The sequence below is a fragment of the Periplaneta americana genome, chromosome 12, assembly GCF_040183065.1.
Source record: "Periplaneta americana isolate PAMFEO1 chromosome 12, P.americana_PAMFEO1_priV1, whole genome shotgun sequence".
Lineage (NCBI taxonomy): Eukaryota > Metazoa > Arthropoda > Insecta > Blattodea > Blattidae > Periplaneta > Periplaneta americana.
Window position 1 is genome coordinate 102667903 of NC_091128.1, and position 24103 is coordinate 102692005.

At 37.7% G+C, this 24103-nt stretch overlaps 1 protein-coding gene across 13 annotated transcripts in view; it reads right to left on the minus strand.

The window, feature by feature from the left end:
- sv (paired box protein shaven) overlaps window positions 1-24103 on the minus strand; it is a 1022136-nt gene that overhangs the window by 67997 nt on the left and 930036 nt on the right. For all 13 annotated transcript variants that reach the window (XR_011335301.1, XM_069841828.1, XM_069841829.1 and 10 more), the window contains one exon: window positions 16749-17059. Coding sequence is in view for 12 of the 13 variants with exons in the window: in XM_069841828.1 (XP_069697929.1) it covers window positions 16749-17059 (311 nt within the window). In the remaining variant the exon portion in view is untranslated. The remainder of the gene's footprint in view (window positions 1-16748; window positions 17060-24103) is intronic.

Sequence of the window (24103 nt, forward strand, 5' to 3'; positions counted from 1 at the left end):
ATATAATTAATGGCGGTATGGTATAGATATTTAAAGCTGAAAGTTAGAATTTATAAAACAGTTATGCCACCGGTTGTTCTTTATGATTGTGAAACTTGGATTTTCACTTTGAGAGAGGAACAGAGATTAAGGGTGTTCGAAAATAAGATGCTTAGGAAAATATTTGGGGCTAAGAGGGATGAAGTCATAGGAGAATGAAGAAAGTTACACAACGCAGAACTACACGCATTTTATTATTCACCTAACATAATTAGGAACAATAAATCCAGACATTTGAGATGGCAGCGTATGTAGCACGTATGGGTTAATCTAGAAATGGTATAGAGTGTTAATTGGAAGACCTGAAGGGAAAAGACCTTGAGGGAGGCAGACGTAGATGGGAGAATAATATTAAAATCGATTTAAGAAAGGTGGGATATGATGGTAGAGACTGGATTAATCTTGCTTAGGATAGGGACTTCCAAAATGTCTGGTGTTCTTCATTGGAAATAAATTTGAAAAATTTTAATTTGAATTGTAATGAACTTAGTTTGTAACATTTGCAGCACAAGCCACTAGTGTTAACATATACTACAATTTTAATAGAACAATAGAAAAATTGGTAGGAAAATTGAATAACCAAAATTACACAATACTATTAATATTGTACAAAATATAAAATATGAACATTGCGTTAGTTGTTTTCTTTACAGTCCGACACGGTTTAATAAACTAATGTGAGAAATGAAGTTTTGCCAATTTAAGGGTTAAAGTGTTTTAAATTTTTGATGGAGGTGGGATACGATGATAGAGACTGGATTGATCTTTCTCAGGATAGGGACCTATGGCGGGCTTATGTGAGGACGGCAATGAACCTCCGGGTTCCTTAAAAGCCAGTAAGTAAGTAAGGCGGGCTTATGTGAGGGCGGCAATGAACCTCCGGGTTCCTTAAAAGCTAGTAAGTAAGTAAGTAAGTAAGTAAGTAAGTAAGTAAGTAAGTAAAGTAAAGTAAGTAGGCCTAAGTAAGTAAGCAAGTAAAAAATTGGACTAAAAATAAATGAAGAAAAACTGAGTTTATGGAAGTTATAGCATAGTCTAGTATAGCCTGTACAGGCACGAAGTTTGAGTTGTTGAGGGTACTAGGAACAACAGACTGTGCCGATATTATTTCGCATTGTCTGTTACGGGGTGATAGGTCTAGTAGCGATCCTAGTGGCTAGCAACTATCTATGGATGAATATTCCCTACGTATTGAGCTTCATGACTGTATATACTAGACTGTGGTATTAACAAGATGAAACTTTACAACAATTTTATCAGACCGATAATGAATGGTACTATACAGAAATCTGGACATTTACAATAACCTCTAACAATAAGCTAAACATTTTCTAAGAATAAAAAAGTCCTGAGGAAAATATCTGGTCCTATACAAGATTCAGGAGTATGAAAAAGCAGGGAAGTCCCCTACTCTGGCCTATATAAAGACTCAAACGTAATAAAACAATGAAAACCACTGGAATCAAATGGCAAAAACTTATTCATCTTATCCTATTAATTTATCGAATTTTGCACTTTTATTTTGTCCACGATAACACTGAATTTGAATTTATTACTGGCTTTATTTACATGTATTTACAAATATAATTGTAAAATATATATAAATTTTGAGAAAAATTAAATTAGGCAGCTAGTCAATAGGTTTTGGTAAGCAGATTTAAAGGAGTAGGCCTAATTAAAGATTTCGCAACTTCTCCCTATCCAATTATGCTACGAGTATTTTGAATAATATAATGAAATAAAGCTAAGTAGATCATTCGTAAATCACAAATTTGTAATAATGAAGTAAGGATAATAAATATATGTGTAGCTCTACGCTATACATTACATAAACATGAGATTTGTTTGTCTCATCTTAAGTACCAATCACTTTATGCGACATTTTTATGAAATTACATAAAGAATTAGTTAGGAATAATGAAGTAGAATTATGCAGTTTTAACTTTATTTTACCACATAATTCTAACTGATGTAATCCAGTTAATTGTTAAAGAGAATGGAACAAGGGTAGCTAATTCAATATTTAGAGAAAACAAATTAGAATATGTTACTTCTATCTTTATCATTTCTCCATATTTTATGAAAAAATGCATTAGAGGAAAACCTAATCAGACAAATTCAGATTATAGATCCTAAATCACGAAGAAGGCGAAAATGAGAAGATGGAGATGTAGAAGAATATGAAGATGAAGAAGGAGAGTAAGAAAATGTGTTTTCACAACAAATTCCATTTTGAATTCGTTAGTATTCCACACTGAATTTCAGGTGTGAGAAGCTAGACAGATCCTTTGTGCTAGACGTTCTGCCAAAGATCCAGCCTTGCGCACGGCTCTGCGGAGTGTCTTATTCCACTGTTGGCCGCGGCGCTATCTAATGTCCTTGGTCGCTAGGCAACAATGCTTGTCAATTGCCCGCCGCCTACGACCGATGGCTGTTGATGTCTTTTTCCTGACTGACGAACTAAAAGCTCTCCTCGGCTTCAGGACGGGATTGGTCCGTTAGGTCCAGGGGAGAAGGGATGGAAATAGAGGGTTGTAATGCAGCACCAGGAAGAGAAAACTGTGTGTTGGTCATGTGAGGGGAGAGAAAGGACAGAATGGGGACCTATATGCAGTATAATATATTGTCTAGGATCAGCCATGTGTAGCGCTGCTTCCTTTTACTTTGTTGTGAAGATCATGGACCAGTCTCATAATACAGTCCCTTCAATCCAGAAGCGACGCAAGGCAGTTTGACTTGCGACATATTTTAGCTGCAGCACACGTTGGGACTTCTGTTAAAGCTTCAACTTCATTTCTGCGACTGAAGTGGTACATTATTGGCAGCAATGTCAACGGAATTGGTTCGATTCTCAGTAGGAAAGTATAGTTTTACCTTATTTTGTGTTTATTTTATAATATCTAAAACAATGACCTTACGTTATGCTAATTTTACCGGAGGGTACACGTTCTGCTATTTTTGAGTGTCTAGTTTTGCTTAAAAAGCTCGTTAGTGTAGTAGTAGTAATAAAATCGTTATCATAAGCAAAGTAACTTAATACTGTGTAGAAATGAAGGTTGTAGCGTCAGCACAGTATTTTCCTGCTGTCAATGTAACGTCTTGTTTTACACTTTGCGAGAAGGGAGACATGCCGTGCCTTTGTTAAGAGAGTTTCAGTTTGTCTTAATTTAATTTACAGATAAGATCGATAATAAAATATAAATACGAATTTCAGGCCAAAGTCTTCAGGGAGTAAAGCACCACGAAATATACAGCAGTGGCAGTAATAACAGCAGTGTCATTATAGTATGGACAGCAGTAATATGCCTATCAACAGATGTAAGCCAAAATGCTACAACAATAATAGCAGTAGGCTATTACCAGCAGACTAGTAGTGAAACTGATAGAAATAGTAGCTGCAGTAGTACATAGTATTACCAATATTAGTAATACTGTAGTAACAGCATAGCAGCAGAGGTCTAGTAGCCGTGACAGTAATAGTTAAGCCTTGGCTTTTCTGAACCGAGTCATTCGACCGCACAAATCCGGACTACACGAGAGATAGTGAGTGGTTTCTATAGCTGCGAGGTGCGCAGACCTCTCGTGTAGTCCGGATTTGTGCGATGTGGGCATCGCACCTCGCACGTCACATGCGTCGGTTCAGAAAAACCAAGGTTTAATAATTGCAGTAGTCATCAGTCGCAGTGGTAATTTTAGTAATGGTAGTAGTATTTTCAACTGGGTTACGACGCTTTATCAACCATCTGAGTGAAATAAAGGTGATAATACTAGCGAAATGAGCCGAAAGTTACCCAACATTTGCTCTTAATGGATTGAGGGAAAATCTCAACCAGGTAACGTCAAAACCAGGATTGAAACCCAGGCCCGCTCGTTTTACGGTCAGACGTGCTAACCGTTACTCCACAGCTGTAGACCAACACTAGTATTACCAGCAGCAGTGGCAATAGCCAGTAATAGTGGCAGTAGTAGTGCTACTAGTAGTAATGGCAGTGTAATAGTAGCACTGGGTGCGAATTAAGATTTCTGATGGTGGGGATAGAATCCTAGATAGATAGTACCATACATAAAATTATTATCCTCATTCGATACGGCTCAACGCTTGGTCGTACTGAGTTGCTTGTCTTGCATCTTGATTATAATAATAATTATGTCCATGAGCAGGCTTAAGATAAGATGTGTAATTCCTAAGTTATTGATTGTTGTCAACTTGCTGGTGATGATAATACATCAATATTATTTTCTTTGCTTACTTTTGTACATTATAGAGTACATACGCCTATACTTGTATTAAAACAATTATATTTTGTGAGGGAGCATAGAAGTTATCCCTGGCAATGATGTAAATATAAATTTATGCAAGGGGGATAACTTTCTAACAGGGGGGAAATCCCTCCCCGTTAATTCGCACCCTGTTGTAGCAGCACTAACAGTAACTGAAATATTACTAGCTTAATGGCAGTAGTGCCAGTGAAAGTAATATTAATAGAATTAAGAGTAGCAATAGTTGTAGCAGCAGGAATATTATTGCGAACAGTAATGATAGAGTTACTGTAGTAATAATATTAGTAATGTTACCAGTGACAGTGGTAGTAATAGTGTGAACAGCAATATTACCAATATCGATGATGGTAGAAGTAATAGAAACAGTAGTATTACCAATAGTAGTGGTAGTAGTAATAGTATCAGTAGTAATGACAGTAATATAGCAGAAATAATAACAATATTACTGGTAACACTAGCAGTATTACCATAAAGTACAGATCATGCATTTTGTCAAGACACTCCCCCATTCTTCCTACAGAGCTGCGCACGAGATCGGATGAGTCTACTTACGAATTATAGGGGAATGGGTTAGATTTTGCCTTGAACTCGGTAGACACACGCCCGACCTTCCCTTCTACTCCTACCCCCTCCACAGAAACGTTGTTCCCGTACTGCACATCGCGAGTGTCTTGACAAAATGCATGGACCGTATAATGGTAACAGCAGTAGTCACAGTAACAGTGACAGTAAAGCAGCAGTGGTACCAATAGTAGTGGTAGAAATAGTCATAGTAACAGCAGTAGAGAGTTATAATATTACCAGTAGTAGTGGCTGTGGTACCAGTAGCAGTATTACTAATGGATGTAATTTATGTGATGGAATACGAGTGGAGAATTCTAGTACAGCTTAATACCATCACTGGTTAATTGAGATTACCCCTGTAGATAACTAGGTAAGATAAGCTCGATCGTCGCTTGTTGCGTTAGGCTCCCACCAGAACAACAAATCTCACAAGCACCGACTGAATAACCCTGTTGACTGGTAGGATCTCTAAGCCCTCAGTTATTACGCCTTATTACACAATATCGTGGACAGAATTGATTTAGTAAACAATTGCTGTGTCTATAGTGTTGGCATCCCAAGCTGGGAACCAGGATTAACATTTTATGCAGTTTATTTTGGTGGAAAAGTGGTCAGAAAACTTAAGAATAGACCTATAAAAATGTTTAGCACAACACGACACTACAATGAAATGCGTGTTGTAACATTTGCTGTAAATAATAAATTTAAGTATTCGATATGGTAAGCAGAGAGTTAAAACGAATGTACTAAAGGAATTATTATTAAAGATCTGCAAGATCTCTGCGATTCCAAAGATGACAATGAATGGATTTTATTTTTCTTTGAAAGCGGGTACTTTTAATAAGGAATGTGACATAATCTCAAAAATATACGTTCAAAACATAAGAAATTCTACAATTTTTGATCAAAATTAAACAAAATTCGAAAAAAAAAAAAAAAAAAAAAAAAGAATTCTACGTGACTTACGCACGCTGTTTCCTTTGTGTGATGTAACAGAACACGTAACTACAAACGACATCTTTTCGAGCCAAACAGAATGAAATATTTGCTAATCATATTAAAATTCCTACCATTTGTTAGTTCCATATTCATTACAGAAATTTACTATGATATCTATTCCTATCTATGCATGAAAAAATTCTATGTCGAAAAAATGTTGCCTATTTAAAAAATTCAATGTCATTTTCTATGTTTCACGGCTCATTTCATACTTTCATACACCCGACTTAGTCAGTTGGATCTATCCTGCAACATTGTCTATAATCTTTTTTTAATCAACCTTGTTCACAGAATCAATCGAAAACATTTTAATTGTGAAATGACATTATAACAATAGATAGAAGACATACTCCTCGAAGATGACATACGCCCAGATGATACTAGTGGGACTGACTGACAGTGGCGAAGCCGATTAGAGACAGCATAAGCAATACTAAGAGAGTATCATCTATTCATCCACCCACCTACACCGTGTCGGAATTCACGGAAACGAAAAGGCAGATAAAATATCTAAAACTTAGCTGCTATATCGAGGAAACATCTGAAGAAACTTCAACGCATGATGAAGCAAGATCCCTGATAAAAATGACATATTTAGGCGCATATCTTTAGGTGGAGCTATGTGTGGACGCGATCACACAAGAGGAATACTAGGAGAACAAGGGGAATAGGCCTACAAGGAAAAAAAAGACAATGCAAGGAGAACAAAGGTGGAACAAGGACAGACAAGGAAACAAGAGGAACAAGAAGAAGACCAGGAAAACAATCGGGACACAAGGAAAAAAAAACAATATAAGGAGAATAAAGGAAGACAAGAAGAACAAGAGAAATACAAGGATAACAAGGGGAAGACAAGGAGAACACGAGAATGCAAGGAGAACAAAGAGCATACTAAGAGAAACAGGAGAAAAGGAGAATATAAGAATAACAAGAGGGGTATAAGATCAAGAGGAATATAACAGGAAAAGGGAAATACAAGCGAAAATGGAAAAGACAACAACAAGCGCAAAAAAAGAGAACAAGGGAAAGGCAATGAAAACAATGAGAATAAAAAGAAAACGAGGAGAATACAAGGAGAACAAGAAGAATACTAGGAGAGAAATGGAATACAAAGATAACAAGGGGATTACTAGGAGATCAAAGGAAATACTAGCAGAAAAGGGAGAATACAAATGAAACAAGGGAAAGAGAAGAATAGCAAGCGGCCTACAAGGAGAACAAGGTGAAGACAAGGGGAGGAGAACAATAAGAAGACATGGAGAATAAGGAAAATACAAAGAAAACAAGAGAAATACGAAGAGAACAAGGACAATACAAAAAGAAGGAGCACGGGAAATACTAGGAAAAATGAGAATACTAGGAGAACAAGATAAATACAAGAAGAATTCTAGGAAAAAGTGAGATACTAGGAGAAGGAGGGGAAAACAAGGATAACATGGGGAACACAATGCGAAAATAGAAATACAGTGAGAACAAGGACAATACATGAGTAAAGTAATAGTAAATCCATGGCGCTACAGCCCATGAAGGGTCAAGACCGACCAGCCGGCTGCTGGCCTCACGTCCACATGCCGAAGCAGAGGTGGACGAACAATACATGAGTACAAGAGGAAAACAAGGAGACCAGGTGGAATATACTGTAAGGAGGACAAGAGGATTACAAGGAAGAAGGGGAATACAAAGAGAAAATGTGGAATATAATGAGAACAAGAAAAAATACAAGGGGAGCATGGGAAATACAAAGAGATCAAGGGAATACTAGGAGAACTCGGGAAATACAAGAAGAACAAGGGAAATGCAAGGATAACAAGGAGAGGGGGTTACATTTTTAAGTGATGAAAAAAATTCCCAAGATTACCACCATATGTAGGCCTAATACGGAGAAAGGAGTAGTTGTATGTCAAAACAAATAACTGAATGAAGTGCAAAACTCAGTCGATTCATGAGTAGTATGTCGGTCGTAAACCAATATGAAGAAAATGTCAAATTTTATTAACCACATAGCCTACAATTAAAAACGGGCTACATATTGTAGTATGCCTATACCAAAATTGTCAATGGAATGAAAGTATTTTCCACGTGGAAAAAGTGGAATCAGGAAGAACCCGTCAGTAGGCCTACATTTTCCATTGGATGAATGTTAGGCCTACTTCAAGAAGAATATCTGCTCAACCCAATTAAAATTGTCAAAGAGGTAATTAAAATAATTTCATGGAGCTTATCTAAATTGACCTACTCTGATAAAAAAATAACCGTGGTGGTGCTGTGATGATGATGATGATGATGATGATGATGATGGTGATAATGATGATGCCGATGATGCTCACGATAACTGTGAAAACGATGATATTGATGTTTATTATAATCCTGGTCGCGACTGCTGACATCACATCTAGTTGCCTCAGCAGATGTGAACGATCATCCGTCTAGTACAGGAATATTGTATAGTTAGCACGACGATCCCTTCCAACAGTTAAGGTTGGTTCACTGAACGGGATTTCGCTACCTAACGCAGCTCCAAAAATTCACCACGATGCTGGGTGGGCACTGGTTTCATACAAAGACGGAAATTTCATGAGAATATTTTTTCCCTCATGAGGGAGAACTCGAACAGCATTTATTCCGTAATGGTAGTCCATGGCATGACGGCTTAAATCACGACCCTACTGCGGGTGATGTTGGCGATTATGGCGACAAAGTCTGGAAGGGACTATTCAGCTTGACACTACTATGGGACTATACAGACAGTAGGACTTCAATCACTTTTGACTCGGAGGACGTCAGTCTCCACTTAACTTCTGAGATAAAAGAAGATTTCACATTCATAATGGAATAACATCCATACTTCAGACTGGAATCGAACACACATTCATGGTTTCTACATAGTATTGCTTATACAGTGCGATCAGTTTTGCTTTCCGCCGGAGTGTCTTGCCTATATGGGCGAGCGCGCCGCTTGTTAGCGGTTAGTCAGTTAGCCGAGTCTCGATGATTAGCGAGAGAGTAAAACAATAAAACAAACCAACCATATAACAATACACAAACAAATTTACGCCGCTCGTTAGCCGGTTAGCCAGTTAGCCGCGGGGGAAAGCATAACTACACTACGGCAAGTTGAAAGATAAAATATGTCGGCCCACTTTGTAATACAGAATTTTAATGTGACTATAAACTGTATTCTTGAGGGACGCCTTTTTTTGCGCACTCTATGGCACAGAAGCAGATTTCTTTTCTCCGGCAGCAAGCGCCGTTCTAAATCCAGTCCCAATACACTGCATTTTGATAAACAAATCCCCTTCTTCCGGTTTTCAAACCCTTGACTCCTATGGAAAACCAAAGACTCTATCACCTTCCTGCAGACTGGATTCAATTTGGCCCGGCTCAAAGATTTAACTTCCCACTCTTCGACTCCCATGACCGGACGAGAGAAGTAAACAAAAGATAAACGCTGTGATCCGAGAGGCGAGTTTGCGGTGGGATATTCTCGACTCCATTTTGAGAAGAGCAACAAAATCACTGTGCAAAGTGCAAACCACTACAGAAGAAGTGGGTTTGGATGAGACGCTAACAGTGGCGTACGCAGAATTTCGTTAAGGGGGGGGGGAGTTATTATTAAATTGTTTATAATTTACATTATCGGTATTTTAAATTGTGTATTATTATTATTATTATTATTATTATTATTATTATTATTATTATTATTAATGAATTTTCAAAATTTTTATGCCATTCAGTATTTGTTGCTGCCAATCTTCTTCACTTTTAAATGAGAGAGAAAGCGATGGTGTATTATTTAAGAAAATTACAGCTTCTTGTTGTTTAGTCAGCAGTCCGAAGACAGGTTTGAACCTCATAAGTGACATCAATAATACATCACTCATGAAGCAACCAAGCCAGGAGATAATAGGGTAGAGTTGCCATTTCCTTTCCTCCTCCATTGCGTACATCGCCGACTAGTAACATACTAGACTAATCAGACTTCAGATGTACTCGTATACAAAAAATAATTTGTTCTTCCTCTGACACAATCGTCAAGTGAAATGTACTGCCTGATAAAATATGTACAGTAGTGGCAAAAAAAGCTGGACCGACGGAATAATCAAAGTCCCCGAAATGAACCACTGCTCATGCCACGCCCGCATTCACAAGATAGCGATAATCTATTGAAATTATTGTAGTTTCGACTGATGACGTAGCCCATTTCGAAAGACATTAGAAAATAAGCTGGTAAAATTCATGCTCTGGGAATAATACGTTAATTAAGTAGTAAAATATCGCTGCAATCGAAAAGTATTGGAAATAAATTTTAATAAGGAACAAAAAAAAGTTTAATCTTGTAGTGTAGGCTTTCACGGCCGGAGTCTATAGATCTAGATTAATTTTCCGGGCTAAGAGGCCGTGGTCTATTGGTTGGTTTTATATCAGACGTTTCGTCTGCAACTGCGGCAGACATCTTCAGTGGAGTGGTATCAGTTGACTCAGGTACGCCGAGAAGAGTGTTGCGATCTCGGATACCACTCCACTGAAGATGTCTGCCGCAGTTGCAGACGAAACGTCTGGTATAAAACCAACCAATAGACCACGGCCTCTTAGCCCGGAAAATGAATCTAGATCTAAAAAAAAGTTTCCTTCCCAGGCAGGATTCGAACCACAAAAGTCTTAGTTACCAGTCTATCGTGCTGTCACTGTGAACACGGCTCTGAAATCAGCTACAAGGGTCGGTCCGGTTTTTTTTTTTGCCACTACTGTACATATCAGTCAGACTCTCAATCAATTACTGCTTGTACTTTTTATTGCTGATGAAATATGTAAATCCAGCAACATTTCGAAGGTTGGGTTTACTTTCGTCTTTAAATGAAGAAAAGAATAAGGAGGACAAACGAATAGGATTTAATGTCACAATAACTTTGGTATGTATAGGTATAGGAAAATAGATAACTCTGCATTTTAAAGCTTGATGTTAGTGTGAAAAATCCAAAGATAATTGAAATTACTCCAAATTTTGTTAATGATGTTTCATATTATGTAATCTACCATATCAGGAAGAGAAAAAGGAATTGCTTGAGCCACTGGCTGAGAAGAAATTGCATACTGAAGGACGCAATAGAAGGAATAGTGAACGGGAGAAGAGTTCGGGGGCAGAAGTAGATATCACATGATAGACGACATTAAGATAAATTGATCATATTCGGAGACTAAGACAAAGGCAGAAAATAGGAAAGACAGGAAAATGCTGGATTTGCAGTGGAAGATCTGCCCTTGGGCAGAAAAATATGAATGAGCCTACCATAAGTTTCAAATTAGAGTGTGTTGATTGAATTTTTCACAGCAACATGGATCTTTAAATTGAAGTTTTCGCAAAACTAAGTATTGAGTTGTTTCGCTTTTGAACTGGACCTTTATTATTATTATTATTATTATTATTATTATTATTATTATTATTATTATTATTATTATAATAATAATAATAATTACACTTATCCGTTCTTATATTTCGATTTGTTATCTTATTCTTTACTAATTTTCTGTTATAATTTACCTTCTAATTCCTCGTATTAATATAGGCTATTTTCTTCTTGGAACCCACAATACATTTTTATCCTATACTTATATTAGACCATTTTCGGTTGTTCAGTTTGGATTTCGTAACGATCCAAATGAGTACGCTACCCTTCTCACTTCTAGATAAATGTAGGCCTACATTCAAATTTCCGAAATGTCAGTTTTCCTAAAGGTACCGGTACTTCACGAGCAACGGAAAAGTCTCAGGTAAACCTTTTTAGAATGATTGCTCTGATTTCCAGTCCGGATACCCGGACGTAGTGAGACTCCTTGATCAACTCCTTGGTCAGCGTAGTGCAAGGGTCATCGTTTATGGCAAAACAAAACGAACGATTCCGCCAGTTTATGGCCGATAACGCTATCACTTAAATCACAGTGGTGGACCAATGCCACTTTTGCTCGTCTCTCATTAACAAAGTGGGTGCCAAGAACACTTCGCTGTGGTCCTTTGTACAACAATTCTGCATTATAAGGTCGCGGAGGGGACGAAGTGTGTGTTAAGTGCCGACTAATTAGCAACGGAACCTTGTTTCAAAGGAGTCGCCGACACGACTCAACATGTGTGGGATCATTATTTAAAAAAATAGCTCTACAGAGTCATCCCCCTTTCTTGGAGTACTGCCGACCGTATCGCCTCAGCTTCCAAGGCATTCGGTGCTCTGCAGTCTGCGGAACTTGAAGATTATGACGGATTCAGACATGAACGCATCTGAAGGCTGTACAGGATTGTTTACGTAAAAATATGTCTTTCTCCTCACTAGGTATGGGGGGGTGTGACATGAAAATTGACTGTCACATGAAAACTGCAACCTACTCTCGCCGCTACAAGGAAAAGACAAGGAGAACAAGGGAAAGACAACAAGAAGAATGGAAATACAAGAATAACAAGGGGATTAAAAGAACAAAGGGAAGAAAAGTAGGAAAAGGAAGAGATAAGGAGATCAATGGAGTGAGAAGGAGAACAAGAAGAATATAAGAAGAACAAGAGAAACACAAGGAGGAAAAAGGGAAGACAAGGAGAAAGGGGGAATACGAGGAGGATAAAGGGAAAACAAGAAGAACAAGGGGAATACAAGAAAGTCAAGAAGAATACAGGAAATACAAAGAGAATACAATGAGAACAAACGATGGGAATAAGAGAAGAAAAAGAGAAATACAAGGAGAACAAGCTGATTACAAGGAAAACAAGGGGAACAAAATAAGAAAGAGAAGACAAGTAAGAAAAGGGAGAGACAGGAGATCAATGGGGTGAGAAGGAGAACAAGAAGAACATAAGAAGAGCAAGGGAAAGACAAGGAGGAAAAAGGGAAGACAAGGAGAATAAGGGAAATACAAGAAAGTCAAGAGGAATACAAGAAGAATACAGGAAATACAAAGAGAATACAATGAGAACAAAGATGGGAATATAAGAAGAAAAAGAGAAATACAAGGAGAACAAGCGGATTACAAGGAAAACAAGGGGAAGAAAAGAAGAAAGAGAAGACAAGTAAGAAAAGGGAGAGACAAGGAGATCAATGGGGTGAGAAGGAGAACAAGAAGAATATAAGAAGAGCAAGGGAAAGACAAGGAGGAAAAAGGGAAGACAAGGAGAACAAGGGGAATACAAGAAAGTCAAGAGGAATACAAGAAGAATACAGGCAATACAAAGAGAATACAATGAAAACAAACGATGGGAATACAAGAAGAAACAGAGAAATACAAGGAGAACCAATGGAAATACAAGGAGAACAAGCGAAATACAAGGAAAACAAGAGGAATAAGAAAAGAATAAGGGGAATATAAGGAGAACAAGGAGAAGGCAAGAGGAACAAGGGAAAGACAAAGAAAAGAAGAGAAAAACATCGAAAATACCATGATAATGAGAATATAAGAACGAGGAAAATACGACGGGAACAAGGAGAATAGAAGGAGAGTAAGGGGAATACAAAGAAAACAAGGAGAATAGAAGACGATAAAGATTACCGTTCATACAAATTAGATACGTAGTTCTACGTAAAGATATGCAGCACAGTAGTAAAGCTATGCACCTGTAGATTTTGTGCAGTTTTCATCAGATTTTGAAAAATGTCTTTTACAGATTGGTTAATGTAATTTGTGTAGTATATACATGATTTAAGCAACGGTTAAATTCTAGGATCATGGTGTCCAGTGTCGTCTTTAGATGCCTGGTCTTAGGTCACTATGCTTCCTTACGAACCTAAGTACCGCGATGTTTAAACTGGGATATGACGAATTTTAAGGCACGACAGAATTATTCTAGGCGTGACTTCTTTCTGACCAGTTCGCCTTGATAGCTCAGCTGGCAGAGCGCTGGCTTGCAGCGACTGCGGACCAGAGTTCAAAACTCGGTGAAGGTGGAGTTGTATTTGTGGCGGGGCAAAGCCAACTTGGTGTTCTCCCACTTTCCCCTCATCATCCCACCAACACTACCCAAAATTCCCCTTTCATCATAATCATTATCATTGTCTCAGTGTCAAAAAATAGTGCAATACTTGTGTCTGTGTGGAATAATATTGATCGTCCGTCATAGTGGGTGTTCCTCGCGGTTTGTTCAAAGAGTGATGGCGCATTCCACACGATTCTGAATTTGCAAAGCCCTTCACTTTCTTGCGTGTCCGACGGGGACATGACGAATGAGAAAAGACAAAGCACCATCAAATGTTATATATTGACAGCTGGAGAAGAATGCGCAGTATGACGAAAAGCACAATTGTCACGAAAATCATTCCAGCATTCATTCATTCATAGTTTTCTGCCCAAGGGCAGGTCTTTTACTGCAAACTCAGCATTCTCCAAACTTCCCTATTTTCTGCCTTCCTCTTAGTATCCGCATAAGATCCAAATATCCCACTGTCGTCTATCATCTGATATCTTCTTCTTCTGCCACAAACTTTTCTCCCGTTCACCTTATTCCATCATGGGTGCATAAAATGCCTATTTGGGCTGAAGAGCTTAGGGATGCTCCCGTTCCTCCCGATAAGCTTATGTTAATCTACACTCTGTTCTCGCGGTGAAATGTCCCATTAGGTTTCCGACAAAATATAATTATGATAGAGTACAGAGATCGTTTTCCTCCTTCAGAAAAGCCTCCTATCTGTGACACTTGTCTGCGGTCCCAAAATAGTTTGGAATGTGACAGTGTGAACTCGCCTCCTACACCATTGACGGTAAGAAGAAACTTTAGGCTATCTGCTCTACTATTTGTTGTGAAAACATTTTCTTCACCAATGATGCTAATATAAACTACTTTTATTTTGGCCGTTACCATACAGCTCTTAGTGACGAATCATAGAGAGTTACATTTCCAGTATCTACACCTAGAAACGTAGCTATATGCTATTCATCTCTAACTACTTCCAAAAACGAGAGATGTAGATTATAGTTAACGGAAGTACTGTGTGAATAGTATGTGCTGTCCTGAAGTGTGCTCCTGTCTGCTGTCCACAGTTGTTAGGGCCTATATGTAAAAGAAGGCACTCTTATCACACTTCTTGCAATACAGATACTGTTTCATAAAAGTAATGTCGATATTGGAGCAAAATTTTAATTGGAGTGTGTTGTAACAAGAAAGTAATCTAACCTTTAAAGTAAAGTCTATTACATTCTACATTGTTGAGCCATCTTTCAGCGAGATTTGTTATCCAGCGACGGTACAAGTTTCTGGTTTTTAATGTGAAGAATTCGGTAATACAATTTCAACGACTTCCAAGTTTTAGAAACATCTTCCACGTAGAAAATTGGCCATGAATCGAAATAGTGACCTTAAAGCCTTGGTTTTTCTGAACCGACGCATGCGACGTGCGAGGGGCCTCGCACAAATCCGGACTACACGACAGATAGTGAGTGGTTTCTATAACTGCGAGATGCGAGGTCTGAGCACCTCGTAGCCATAGAAACCACGCACTATCTCCCGTGTAGACCGGATTTGTGCGAGGCGGGTTTCGCACCTCGCACGTCGCATGCGTCGGTTCAAAAAACCAAGGCTTTAGGCGCAAGATCATGGCTATATGCCGTTCGATCCCTACAAATTCCTGGATTTTTTTCCATGGTTGTCCGAAGGATATGGGGTCTCGCAATGTTCTCTTACAAGATAATTCTATTTTGATTAATTATAGCCGGGTGCTTCTTTCTCAAAACTTCATGAACTCGTTTTTGCTGTTGTTAATAAAGATCCGCATCGACTGCACGGCCGTTTGGAACAAACTCCCAGTAAGTGATATCACACCTTAAAAATTCCACCAGACACACATTACCTTGGGATAGAGCCGATTTTTTAACGACGATTTTGGTAGGTTGATGGGGATCGAGCCACTGTTTTGAGGTTTCAGGATTGCGGTAATATACCCATTTTTCATTACATATGACGTGACAAATTTATCATCCATTGGATTAGTGATAAACTGACGATAAATAAGCTATTCACTCTCCGTTGGGCGTGTTCGGGTATCAATTGATGAGGCACAAATTGTTACTTCTATATGATTTTAATGTTTTAATGTGGCGATGTATTGTAACATTTGAAGCACTAAGTTCTTCTCGCAACCAGCGAGTACTTTTTGTGAATTTTCTTCCAATACTATGGGAGTATTCTCAATATTTTATACCTTAGGTAGGCCTATTCCAGGACGTTGTAAATCTTTAATGTCTCCTTCTTCATTATTGAAACGCTGGAACCATTGTTGTGATACACGTTCACTAACGACACTTTCACTCTCGACTTCACACATTCTTCGAGCCGCGACAGCACTTTATATTCTTGTTTCTAGTAATGTTTTAGGTGGATCCTAATCTCAAACTTTATTGAAACGCTGGAACTATGGTTGTGATACACGCTCACTAACGACATCTTCACTCTTGACTTCACACATTCTTCGAACCGCGGCAACAACTTTTTCCAGTAGTGTTTTAGATGGATCCTAATCTCAAACTTTATTGAAACGCTGGAACTATGGTTGTGATACACGCTCAGTAACGACATCTTCACTCTTGACTTCACACATTCTTCGAACCGCGGCAACAACTTTTTCCAGTAGTGCTTTAGATGGACCCTAATCTCAAACTAAAAGGCGGACTTTACTTCTAAGAACGACCTAATAATAAAAATATTTTACTCGCAAATTATGCTACTAACTGCACAATAACGAAGATTTACTTAACTCATGATGTTATCTGCAAGTGCTAGTAACAAGCCTATAGGTGAATAACGGACATAAAAATCACAATAGAATATTAACAAATATTAATGACTATACATAGTCACAAACAACGTGAAAAGTAAATCAGTGCATGTTGAGGGTGCTTACCTGCGTGGTGGTCGTCCCGCTTTCTCTTGGTGATGGAGTTGCCGTTGGGGTCCGCCTGCTGCTGCTGTTGCTGCTGCGGGATGCCCAAGATGCCGTTGATGCTGTAGGCGCCGGGGCGCTGGGGGTCGTGGTGGTGCGGCGGCTGTACGGAGGACGCGGGCGCGTGCGTTATGACGGACACAGGACCAGCCTGCTGCTGCTGTTGCTGCTGCTGGTGTTGCGAGTTGCCCCCCGTGGACCCCGCAGTCTGCTGCTGCTGTTGTTGGTGGTGAACGTGTTTCGCCTTCTCCGCCGCCTTGTTCCGGACAATTCTGTTCACGAAACAAACGAGAAGACATATTTCATTATTACTGCATCATCATTGTCTCTGTTAATCTCTGAGTACAGCCTATTTGTCTCTCTATGTATCTGTTTCACTTTTTGTCCGACCATCTCGCTTTGTAAATGTACCCATATGTTCCTTTATTTCTGTCTGTCTCTATCTGATAGTATAATCCATCCATTCAATCAAATCCATCCATCTGGTCTAACCCCTCATCCAAGCCAACTCTTCAACCATCAATTCAAATTATCTACTCATCCATCCATCCATCTATCCATTCATCCATTCAATCCATTTAACCATCTATCTATCTGTCTATCCATCTATCCAGCCACCCATCCAATCGAATCCAGTCAATCAAATTCACCCACTGAATCGAATCCAATCATTCAAATTAATCTACCATTCGAGTTCAATCAAATCTATCCATCCAATCGAATACAATCAGTCAAATCCATCCATTCAATGGAATCCAATCAATTAAATACATCCAATAGAATTCAATCAATAAAATTCAGGTCCAATTGAATCCCAGGAAATCCATTCACCCAATCGAATCCAATCAAATCCATTCACCCAATCAAATCCAATCAAATCTATTCACCTAATAGAATCTAATCAATCAAACCATATACTTAATGGAATTAAATCAAATCCATTCACCCAATCGAATCCAATCAAATCCATCGACCTAATCGAATCCAATCAAGTCCATTCACCCAATCGAATCCAATCAAATCTATTCACCTAATCGAATCTAATCAATCAAACCATATACTTAATAGAATTCAATCAAACCCATTCACCCAATCCAATCCAAATCCATCCACTTAATCGAATTTAATAAATCAAATCTATTCACTTAATCCAATCTAATCAATGAAATCCATATACCTCATCGGATTCAATCAAATCCATATACCTCATCGAATCCAATCAAATCTATCCACCCAATCGAATCCAAACAAAACCATTCACCCAATCGAATCCAAAAAAATCCATCTAATCTAACCTAATTTAATCTAATTCAAATAAATCCATCCAACCACTCGAATCAAATCTTCAAATTCATCCATTCACCCACCCCCAAATCCGTCTATTCATAAAATCCATATAGTAACTTATATCGAAGTCAACTACCCATCGACTAAATCAAATCCATCCATCCATCTGATCTATCATTTAACTCATTCAATCTAATCCGTTCATCAACAAAGTAGTAAGAATTTATTCGGAACGTCTGTTCTAATTTTTTAATTTAATGTTCATTATTCACAGAGCCTAATCAATAATATTATGAGATGGTGATATAAGGATGAAGGAGGAAAGGAGTAACGAGAATTGCAGTGAAAGGTTAATTAAATGGAGAAAGTTTGTTAACAGCACTTTTCTTCCTCAGAGATCTACTTTAAATTTCAACTGACTTTCCCGGGATTTAAACCCAGGATTCCGACATCGAAGAGGATACGCTAGCAGTTCTGCTTATGGTTTCGCCGCATACAAATTTCGTTTCTTCTCTGCCAGAGTGCCCACGCCGAAAATTGAAATCTAATCGTGTTGGGGAGGGCTGAAATATTTTGTCGAGCATAGAGCAGTGCTGATACGAGAGACAGGCCTGTCAAAATCTGATGATATTTCATATTAAGCCGGCGCGATACAAAATGCATTAAAATACGGGAGTCCACTTGTTTCATATTACCTTTCATTAGCGATGATTCTCCTCTTTGCGTTATCTCCATACTTGACACTTTCCCCCTGCTGACGTTCGTGCTGCGCGCATGCGCACGTCGCACGTGCTAGGTCACGTGACAGCCAGACAGAGGGCGTGTTGGGTAACGCGATACCCTTACAACCTCGAGCGTCCAACCCCCTTCAAAACACTCGGGGAGGGCGGGGGTGGGAACCCCTCAATTAAGTAATGACGTGATTAATACGCCTGGAGACCATCAGCGCGCCTGCACCACTCGATCAATCATCAATTTCCCTAATGAATATAAAAGCACCAAAGCGACAGTTGAGTTAGCCACGAATATATTTTTATAAATAAAAAAGAGAAAGCATTTTGCGCGTGTGTTTAAAAGAAGGGTGAATTTAATTGTTGTTGGCACGACGTCTGCCCGAAGCTCGTGGCTTTGAAGGCCACGTGGCGATTTCGAAACGGTGCAGGAACGAATGTGCTGGGAACTATCAACTCCGACCACACACACTCGGACAGCATTTCCTTACTCTGCTAGCCTACTTCATTGATCAGTAATAGACTAACAATGGCAACAAGAAATTCATGTATCTATTTTATTTATTAAAAGAACTTGGCTCTTAAAAATAGTGCTTTGCAAACTTCTATAAAATAATTTGAACTTAAAAAGTGCATTTTTCCAAATCATCATATCGAAACCTGCTTGATAAATAGTAGGCACACATGGCAAGATAATGTAAAGGTACATTTCAATGCAAAAGAATAGCTGCAAATATTAATTGTAAACCAAAATATAGCTCAAATTATGCACTTCAGTAGATTTTGTTTACTAGGTTGTTGGAACATGTGTTTAACACAACTCATCACTAGGGTTAGGAAGTTCGTACCAAAACAGCTCTCACGTTAGATGCAGCCAGCATATAGATCATTCCGCGCCGACTCTATTATACTAACTGTATTCCTTGTATGCTATACTTTGTCCAAATAAACAACTCAATAGTATATCCGCAAGTGTGGATGGATGACTTTCGTAAGTACAGATACGGAATTAGAATTTGGGGCGAGTCTTGATGGGAGTCAGTATGTAGGCAATAATTTCACATGACTGTCCACAAGTAGCTTATATACAAGGGCTCTTGTTTACTCCACATGCGCAATATGTTGTAAGCGAAACGTACACACTAAGGGAGCTTCAAATTTTATTTTCGTATCAGTACATTACAGCAATATGCACAGCAGAGAAGCAGTTTCATTATGTGCTAACGTTCACAGTGGAGTTGTACAGTTTAATGAGCGGTTTTTAACAAGGCAGAATTTAGATCTTCCAATCACACGAAGTTGAATGCAATGTACTTCAAGGTTTACTGAAAATCATAATCTAAGCGAATATTAGTTCAGTGATACTGCTACGAAATTATATAGCTAAATTGTGACATACATATTATACTTCTACTATAATAGCTACGGTCATTCAGACACCTTTCTATTGCAGTACAAATCTTCAAATTGAAGTAGGTTTTCGACCTGAAGTTGTGTAAACCAAATACATAAAATACTGTTAGACGTCAGAGAAATAGAAAGCAACGAAGAAGTTGTAGTTAGAACTTAGATGAGAAAGGTCAATGTTATATAAGTTCAGAAGAAAAGTATAGGCCTACCAGATAGGCTATTTGACATAAAAATTATATCTGAGAAAAAATGAGCCAAGCAATTTCAAACTTCATCAACGGGATAATGTCATATACGGCTGAGTTTTTTGTATTTTAAATTTGCAATTTTTATTCTTCTGCATTTTGTATCTACAAGTCTTATTATTCTCTGTTATGTAGGTACAATTATTGTTTTGTAGGCGGTCTGCATTTTGTAGGTACAGTTTTTGTGTTTTTGTACTTCATAGACACAATTTTATTCTTGTGATTCTTTATTCGTAGATACAATCCTTATGTTTTTTTGTTTTGTTGACAAAATTCTGTGTGGCTGTATTTTGTAGATACGAGGACAAATTATTGTATCTACGAAATACAAAACTACAACTTTTGTGGTTTCGTATGAACACTTTTTGTGTTCCTGTATTTTTAAACACAAATCTTGTGCGTCTGTTTTGTAGATAGAATTGTTGTGTTTCTGTATTTTGTAGATGTAGTCCTTACGTTTCTGCATTGTGAAGATGGCTAGAATTATTCTTGTATTTCTGTCTTTGTGGACACAATTATTATATTTCTGTATTTTGTACAAATTCTTGCAGGTATAATTCTATATAGTGGTAGTGCAGAGTATTTGACAGTGAAATGTTTTTGAAGTGTTAGTGAAATCAGGATAATATCAGTGAAATGTGTCGTAGTTCCAGTGCAGTGAGTGAGTTGACAGCGAAATGAGTGTAATGCTGAAAGGTACTTGTGCATACAGTAGACTATGTATATCATACTCGTGGGTTTTAGTTCGAACTTAGGGTTAAGATACAAATTAGATTTACTTTAAACGTTATTTTAAGTGATCATGCTTCTTTTAATTTAGGATGCTCATTATTATTATTATTATTATTATTATTATTATTATTATTATTATTATTATTATTAATTATTAGTATTAATTTATTATTAATGGTATTTTTATTGTATTTATTATTAATTGTCATTATTGAGTGTAATTAGTTACCACTACCACCGGGTATTTACCCATTTGCAGTGTGAATAAATACATACATAGATTTTATAGTTAACAATTCTTAATATTTTGTTTTTTGTAGATACAGTTCTTATTATTCTTTACTTTGCATACGAAATCTTGTGTTCCTGTGGGTTGTAGTTACATTTTCTGTATTTTTTCTTTTTTTTAAGTTTCAACTATTTGCTTCTGTAATTTTAGTTTCAAGCTGTAGCCCTACTCTTGTAATTTACAACAGTAGTTCTGTACTTATAGTTAAAATTTGTGTGTGTGTTTTTTTTTTTTTGAGCTAGAACTCTTTATGCTGTAGGCCCATATTTAACACAGAATACTTGTACTTCCCTATTTTAGAGACACATCACAGGTGTTCTCCATTGCAGCAGATACAATCTGGCGATTTAATTTCCTCGCAATTACTCGCTTACAATTTTGTTACCTATTCAGTAATCACGTGCCTTTCCGTCACCTGTTGACATCCGTTCACGTGTTGACCACCCTTCGGAGCGCCCCTCACAGACCTGAGAGCACTTAACAATGCGTGACGAGAGTGTTTTGAATCGGGGAGGCGTTCTATATCTAAGAAACAAAATGAACATAACACGGAATGCGAGTTCAAGGGTCTAATGCGAATTGTTCGAAAGGGTCTCACACTACATATTTCATACAAACTATGTGTATACGTGTGTGTGTCCAAGTTGGAAGTGACGCAACAACAGAACATCTGTTCTCGTATTCCCATGAACCGTGGATTGACCCCACTTCAATTATACTTGTAATGGTCTTTACTCCTGTCTAATTTAATACATTGTATTCAGTTTAATGTTAAACATGCTGTGTTAGAACGAGAGTTTGGTTGGAAAAGTGAGCACACAAGCAATTAAATGTAATTATGCACAACACCAGGTCCAATCTCCTACCTGACTGGCAAGGGAAGTGTACTAAGGTGTCGATTCTAGCTGTAGAAGCGAAACTTAGCATAGGAATTCAGTGTGGAATTTCAACTAAGCTAAACGTTAAGAAGATAACAGCGTTTTCGAGTTCTTGCAAAGCATCTAGGAATAGTGCATAACTATGTGATCCGTCATCGGTCCCTATCCTGTGCAAGATTAATCCAGTCTCTATCATCATATCCCACCTCCCTCAAATCTATTTGAATATTATCCTCCCTTTTACGTCTCTGCCTCTCCAAAGGTTTTCTTCCCTCCGGCCTCCCAACTAACACTCTATATGCATTTCTGCATTCATCCATACGTGCTACATGCCCAGCTCATCTCAAACGTCTGGATTTAATGTTTCTAATTATGTCAGGTGAAGAATACAATGCGTGCAGTTCTGCGTTGTGTAACTTTCTCCATTCTCCTGTAACTTCATCCCTCTTAGCTCCAAATATTTTCCCAAGAACCTTATTTTCAAACACCCTTTATCTCTGGTTCCCTCTCAAACTGAGATTCCAAATTTCACAACCACACAGAACAATCGGTAATATAACTGTTTTATAAATTCTGACTTTCTTAAAATTAATGATACATTAAATTGATCTTGTTGTGTGTATTGTGTATGTATATGTGTGGGTGTTTTTTTAAGACTTGGCATAGAGAATAAAATTGTAAAGTAAGGCAGATCTAGGATAATAGGCCTATAGAATTGTAACAGATCTGTCTTACAGATATATGACAGATGAATAAATAAAATATCATACCATATCAAATTATAACTTTCAGATTTTTTGACAGCAGACTAGATGACGAAAGCTTCTAAACCTAATAATAACAGGGATTTCCCATATTTATTTTGGATTTAATTTCCTCCCGAGTGTCATTTATATTTGAGGCGGTAGCCGGAAAATGGGCCCATAGGTCTATAGACCCTTTTTCGGGAGAATGTTTAATTCGATTCTTCGTTTTAAAATCTACTCGCTTACAAAGTTTCGTTTCAATACCTTGTAAACAGAGGGCAGGGTAGCTAAATGAATGAATCCAATCACCCTTGCGTAGTTGTGGAACTCAGCAAATATCAGTAAAGAAGATTCTCAAAGTGAGTGCGAGTCCACACAGAATGTCCACTGCACTGTGAAGATAAACTTTGAAGTGAGTCCATTTTAGATTAATATCAAATAATCTGTAGTCTGTATTCTGTATCCAACAGATATTCTTCATTTTCACGGATTCGGTAGAATTTATGACGTAACTATAAGATATACTCGTATGTAAGAAATATAATTTTATTAAAATGATTATGAACTTGTAAACCTCTGTAATGTGCGCTGGTCAATGCTGATGTTTAATGTCTGGTAAAATATAATCATACTGAAGGTATTTTGATAAAATAAGCTTCTTCTCTGAAAAAAGGGCTTATAAAATGTTTCAATAAAATATGTATATTTATAACACTATTAAAGTCGGAATGTATTATTTAACAAAAACTTGTAGACAAATATTATTGTAACAGTATGTAAATTGTTGTTTTGATAAAAGTGCATTCAAATCGCAATTACATAAAAATAAATCTTTCAATCTTTATTTTCTCGTAACATGTCTTTTGCTTATGGGCCCTTTTTCCGGCTACCGCTTCATTTGTTAGTGTTGCTCCAAGATATTTCAATTTTTCCATCTCTTCGAAGGATAAATGTCTTTCCTACAAATAACATATATCCTTTTCCTTCTTTAAACCTTT